Source organism: Lutjanus erythropterus, chromosome 17 (genome assembly GCF_056507025.1).
Source record: "Lutjanus erythropterus isolate fLutEry1 chromosome 17, fLutEry1.hap2, whole genome shotgun sequence".
Taxonomy (NCBI): domain Eukaryota; kingdom Metazoa; phylum Chordata; class Actinopteri; order Lutjaniformes; family Lutjanidae; genus Lutjanus; species Lutjanus erythropterus.
Window position 1 is genome coordinate 20,744,014 of NC_139333.1, and position 6,307 is coordinate 20,750,320.

General features: G+C 40.6%; 1 protein-coding gene across 1 annotated transcript; it reads right to left on the bottom strand.

Moving 5' to 3' along the window:
- Window positions 1–313: 313 nt before the first annotated feature.
- hpdl (4-hydroxyphenylpyruvate dioxygenase-like) lies at window positions 314–5,901 on the bottom strand. The gene is made up of 5 exons (XM_084741426.1): window positions 5,168–5,901; window positions 3,877–4,043; window positions 3,640–3,791; window positions 2,238–2,365; window positions 314–916 (listed from the first exon to the last, which is right to left on the bottom strand). The coding sequence occupies exons 1-5, from the start codon at window positions 5,836–5,838 to the stop codon at window positions 715–717; spliced, it is 1,320 nt and encodes a 439-aa protein (XP_084597552.1). The 5' UTR covers window positions 5,839–5,901; the 3' UTR covers window positions 314–714.
- Window positions 5,902–6,307: the final 406 nt, after the last annotated feature.

Sequence of the window (6,307 nt, forward strand, 5' to 3'; positions counted from 1 at the left end):
TGTTTTGTAATTTTTATCAGCTAAGTAAGAGACAACTAAAGCTGTGATATAAAATTAGAGAAGTAAAAAGTACAATATGATGGAAATCTTAAATATATCAGAGTATAAGTGCAGCATAAAATGGACATAATCGAGTAAAGTACCAGTACTTTATATTTGTAAATGTTCTTACTTTCCATCTCTGGTCCTGGGTGATGTTTTCCCAATATGACCTAAGCGATTTCATACGCTCTTATTCTAAAATTTGTCCCACCCACATTCTTAGAAACACTGAGCACATTATTTTGGGGGACAGTAATTGGTCTTCTCGGTCTGCTGTGAGTAATAGATTTATTAAGGAACAGTTGCTCTGGAGTCAGACGGTTGCGTTGCTTTGATACAGTGCAAACAAAGACATTCTTTTACTGCAACAGCAAGTGCTGTTGTAGAAACATTTCAAGTGTAGTGTGTAATATCTGTTCTTGTACCACTTTGTTCAGTGCAGTATTTCATCTGTTCAGTCATGTTGACAGTTACATAATAATACAATATATCATTTGTTAGCAGTGTAACATGTAACTCCACTGAAATAGACCCTCATCTGAAATACTCTCCCATAAATATATTACATATCTTTTTACATTTTACATATTTTTGCCTAATAAGTGCATTCACATTCATTTATACAAAAAACACATGAAATAAAATGACCTCAGTTAAAAATGTTTGGAGTGACTAATACTGAGCAGTCTGCACAGCTTTCGGGGATCCCTCTCTTTGAGAATCCACGCTCTCATTCTCCATGTGCGCCTGCACCGACCTCCACAGCGCCCTGATGTTCCCCTCGCCAAAACCCGTCGCCCCCCTTCGCTCTATCAACTCGAGAAAGAAGGTGTCCTCTTCGAAGATGGGCTTGGTGAACACCTGGAGAAGGTATCTGGAAGCAGACGATGAAAAGGTAAGGACACAGGCTTTCATCCCTTTTGAAAAGCTAAAACATACCCAGTGTTTTTCTGCACATATTCCATGTTAAATGTGTATCTGCTACTGTACTGGACTGCAATTGTCACAAAGATAAAAGACCAGCTGTCTGATCAGTACGTTTTTGTTAAAGCGAATATAGAAAAATTTTACTTTGTTCAAGTCATAAAAGGAAAATTTGGCACTCTTCACGTGGCTGTCCAGTCAGTGTTGATGTTAAATGTAGTCGAGTGAAGCAAGAAATTCATAAGTGCGTGCCATACTGACAAAGAAAACTGAGTTTTCCTGCTCACAGAGCTGTGCAGCAGTTGAAGTTACATGATCAAAGATGGGATCACGAATGATAAGATCGTTCCCATGTCTGCTCTCGAAACTAAATTTTATCACAAAAAGACGCTTGAGGTGACATTAGATTATTAATACTGACACATCAGTATTCATTATGTTACTATGTGCTCGCATTGCCAGATCTTTATGACCTAGATATGAAGCGTCCATGGCGAAGACAGTGAAGTCCCTCCTCTGTCTCCCTATCCACTCCTCGTGTCTGCAGCTCTCAGCCTGGTGTTCTGTGTCTGTGTGTTGGCGGAGCTGCTGGCTGGCTGCTCAAGTCATCCCTGAAACTACCAGACATCAAACCTGCTTGATATCCGTCCCAGGGTTGCCGACTCAGCAGTGATCTCTTGCTGAGCTCTGAATCACATCTCTGAGCAGTTCACACCTCCCAATCCTCGCTCTCGGGGGGTGCAGCGATTTGCCTTAGATTTGGGAGATTTGTCGCCAATATCCAGAATTTATTGGCGAGTAGGAGATCGGGGCTAAAATCGCCACCCTAGCTCTTACTTTGCTGGCCAACACATGGCATGAGGTGACAAAAATACTCATCTAGCATGCCACTGGGCTACTCAGAAACAGAGACTGCAAATTTAAGCTGAAACAGCTTATAGTTCTTCTTAATACCAACATCACTGTGACATCAATAGTGCAGGAAGAACCAACAGATTTTGCAGAACTCGGTCAATTGAGCACACACTGAGGAATAGATGGCTTCAATGGACAACACTGACTGGACATCAACATGAAAAGTGCTGAGTTTTCCCTTTAAAGTGCTAAAGAATTACCACCCAGAACAGTAGTAGGTGGACATAAAACCACAGGAGAGAGTTGAATCTTTTTAGAAATGTAGACAAAAGAAACCCACTGTGAAAAAACACACCGTCTAGGACAGAGGCTATCTAAAAGGGTGTATGAGGTTAAAGCTCCCAATCGCCTCTCACCTTCTGTCTTCTCTGGACGCAGTCCGTGATGAGGGAGCCTGGTGCAGGTCCGTGTCCAGGAGAATGCCATGCTGCGCCAGCATCTGGGGGTTGTGTCCTGCCTCCTCTATCTCCTGCTGTTTACCCACCTGTCACATCACACAGGACAGGTGAAAAAGTTGATAATATCAGTAGAAGATGACACATTTGTAATATGTTACATACCATAGTTTAATGTAATAATTAATTAGCCACAGAAACTGCTCTGTTAACCTTAAATTTTCCCAAAATCATACAGAAATCACAAAGAAAGATCTTTTCACTATTCACTATATGACTGTGCTTTCTTGAGGGAAGATAGAAGGGCCTGTACTTTGGAACAGCCAGAAAAACAAGCTGACAAAATTCATGCTTTCATGTGACTCACCTTTACCTTTACTTACTAGTATCTGTTTGTGGGTGTGTTTTTAGTATCTAGTATCTAGTTTTTAGTATCTATTAACTTTTATCATTAGGATTTTAGGGAGGATTTGAAAGTGATATACAAATTAAGTTATTATCATTATAAATTTGGGACTGTGTGTAAATTGTACATGATGGAAATGCAAATTCACAAGCCAAAGCAGCTTTAAAGACAACTCTGATCTGTTTTGTTTATCTGTAATTAGCATTTTATCACACATACTGCAATATTTTTTCCAAGGTGCTCAACAAAATTTCATGCATTTATCAAATTGGTATTAGTTAATTTGATATGGTGAACAAGTCGTTGTGCAGGTTCTGTAATGCTGACTTTACACAGTGAAACTTTCACACAACTAGTTGCATGCTTATTTCACTTAAATTAGCCGGGAAGATTGGTAATGTTTCATCTGTCTTATCGCTTGCTAGATTATATCAAGTGGGACGTGCCATTGTAGCTACATTTGCATCTCCATATTAATTTCATATTGTTTTGTCGCTGGATAATATCAATTTGGACGTGTTGTGCACTCTTTCTTCTGGCACTGGATGCCCACTTTGTTTCATAATGGCTGTCCCGGAGAATAGGAAGAGAGCTATCAGTGCATTAATTCATATTGATATACTGGAGGAAAAACCACAACCTCCTACTCAAAAGAGAGACCAGTGGATCATTTCACACTCTATTCATGGAGGTCGGTCCATTAAGCCTCCAGTGAGTGAGTCGAGGAAAATAAGTAGCTCTTTGCTGCCATCTTCACTTGTTATCAGCATTTTGAGTGCAGATTGTATGAAACTAGTTTCACAAAGATGAGGGTGTTGCAACTGTTGCGGTTTCAGACAAGTTTCAAGTGCAGTGCAGAAGGCTTTACACCATGCAACCTAATTAGTACTTACTGTACTTTTGCTTAACTTTTAACCAACTAAACTTGTGTAAAGCCAGCCTAAGACTCAGTCAAACCTCAGTGTAGTAGGCGAAAGGAGGGGAGAAAAACTGGACTCCAGCCTCAGCCATCGTATGTGCAGTAGAAAGAATATCTTTCGTGTAGAGGCCGATGTGCTGGATCCCTGGTGTCCTGTGCTTCTCCAAGAAGGTGTCAACCTGATTCCTGCCTGAAATAAGTGATGCAGGAGTTGTTACATCATCAAATATGGAAGAAAATGAAATACTTTCCGCAATGGGTGTGGCTGGTGTAACCTTGTTCAGGCAGGGATTCTGCAATGACAAACTTGCAGTCAGGTTCTTTTTTGTCTACGGAGGGGAGAATGATGCCCGCTTTGCTGCATTTCCAGTACTCCATGGCGGTAAGACGCAGTCCAATCCCCTCCTGGTTTATGACGAAACCTTCGTCCACGTCTTCATTACTGCTCAGAAGAACAAACAGTCATCTTTAAACACTGAGGTCAAGCTCAACTGAATAGAGAATAGGAGAGACTGGGGGCAATTGTACCAGGGGGCAACTCCTCCTTTCAGAGACAAGATAGAGTGATAATACGTCTTTTGCTGTCTAAAGTTTAGATTATCTTAAACCCACATGACTTTTATGTTTAGGTTATTAGTTAAAAATGAACATGAATAAAGTATGTCAATATAGGTTCCCTCCCTCACTTCCCTCAACCACACCCCCTTTTGGGTGAAAACAAGCACTGTTAAAATGCTGGGAGTAAAGTGTAAAAACTAGTATCATTCGCATGCATGTTAATGCTTGTGATGTAATTAGTTTCCCATAATGCCACAGTGGACAGACTGCTAAAACGGCAAAACAGCTTTTTAAAAAGTGACAGGCACAAATGCATTACCAGGAGATTTAATAGGGTGCTTATATATTTCAGGATATGCCACCTTCAGCCACTTGGTGGGGATGTTCTTTCACTTTGATGGAGACTGAAAGGATGCTCATCAACCCATATTTCTTTCATTTTTTATGCAGTGATGCGGGTGGTTGATCAGCAAAGACACAGCATAATTGCTCACCTGACAGGCCATGGGATTTGGGATCCCGATAATTCAAAAGTGACACAGCTTTCTTATTATATGCATTTAAACTGGCAATAGTCTCGCACAGCCAGACCTCTCTCCGCACTACTACTACAAAAAAAAAAACGCCCTGCCTTGTTTAGATTTCTTGAAAGTGCAGAATAGCGGACGCTGCGATATCGTGGCCAATGGCAGGACTTACCCCTGCAGTGTGCAGCTCTGAATTTGTGTTGACTGCCAGTCAAGTTACAGCGATTGTTTTCACTCAAAAAAGGAGAAGAAGCAAGATGCTGCAGGAGCAAAGTACCCTTCTTGCATTAAATATGATATTTAAGTCTTGTAAATATTTATGTAAAATATATTGGATGTTTTATTAATTGGTGCACATATATGTTTCTTTATCAAAAGATAACTAATGTATTTCTAGTAGTTTGTGAATTATGAAGGTAAAAAAAAATGTTACAATTGCCCCAGGTCTCCCCTTCAACGGTAAATATTAATAGTTTCTCACCTATCAATGAAAAACCTCTGAAAACCAAAGAGCTTCTCATACCACCGCATGACCTGATGGGTTGTTCTTCTCGGGCAGGCATAAGTTATGTGATCAAAGTGTGTGATTGGACAAGACGTGTCCTCTTCTTCCAAGCTGCAGTCCTTTTCAATCACGTCAAACCCGGGCAAGAAGCTTCCCTCATATTTTGTCCTGTCAATGAGCGTGTGGCACACATTTCCCACCACAGATCTGACTACAGAGTAGGTGACATGACCACTGTCGTCCTGAACGGTGGTGGGAGGCACCAGGAAGCTGCAGCCCAGATGGCGAAGAGCCCTGAATGACCTTTCAACATCCTCCACCTCGAAGCACACGTTGCTTACAGTATCCACCGAGTGCTGCGGGCTGACATCGTACAGGCATCTCGTAAAAATATCTTGGTTGTGTTTCCCCACGTTGATCCGCTGTGGATCAGGTGAATATCCGTCTTCATTCAGTCTGCTGAGGTTCGGTCTCTCATTCACGACGAAGACCGCCGCTCCTTTCCTGAGAGCCAGCTGCCTGGACCGGTCGGTTAGTCTGGTTGCAAATAAATTAAACTTGAATTTAGACACGAGGTCGTTCGCTATTTTCTCCGCGTTAGAAACGTGGAGTGAAATGTGGTGTAACCGGCTCAAGTAAGCGGCCATGTTTGGTGACGTCTTACCAGGAGGTGTGTCCGAAAATACAGTGACCCCTGCCCCCTTTTTTTTATTATCACCATGTCCTATCCATCATGTCATCATTTATAATCAACTACATATGTATATTTTGTAATTAGAATACCGAATATATATTGCTCAACATTTTAAATGTTGTAATTTAGAGGTCATTAAAAGGTCATAACCGACCAAAAAAAGCTTCTGTAACATTCTTCTTCCTTACATAATGTCTATAAATTTTAGTGTGCACGAAATACATTCATAAATCTGTAAAAGAATAAGAAAATAAGTGTGTAAATATACAGACATATATAATAAAACAATAATAATTTTTTTTTTTTAACATTTTAATTTACTGTCACAGTTATTTCCGTATACATTCCTGCCCAGGCCGATTCTTGTGTTCAAGCAAAGGCAACTGGGGCAAAAGTAAGGATATAAAAAGTGCTAATAAATA

Excerpts from the sequence above, each read along its gene's own strand:
- hpdl (XM_084741426.1), bottom strand. The coding sequence starts at position 5,838 with ATGGCCGCTTACTTGAGCCGGTTACACCACATTTCACTCCACGTTTCT. Across the intron at positions 4,044-5,167 it reads CAGAGGTTTTTCATTGATAG|TAATGAAGACGTGGACGAAG; the intron begins GTGAGAAACTAT and ends TCTTCTGAGCAG. Across the intron at positions 917-2,237 it reads GCGTCCAGAGAAGACAGAAG|ATACCTTCTCCAGGTGTTCA; the intron begins GTGAGAGGCGAT and ends GTCTGCTTCCAG.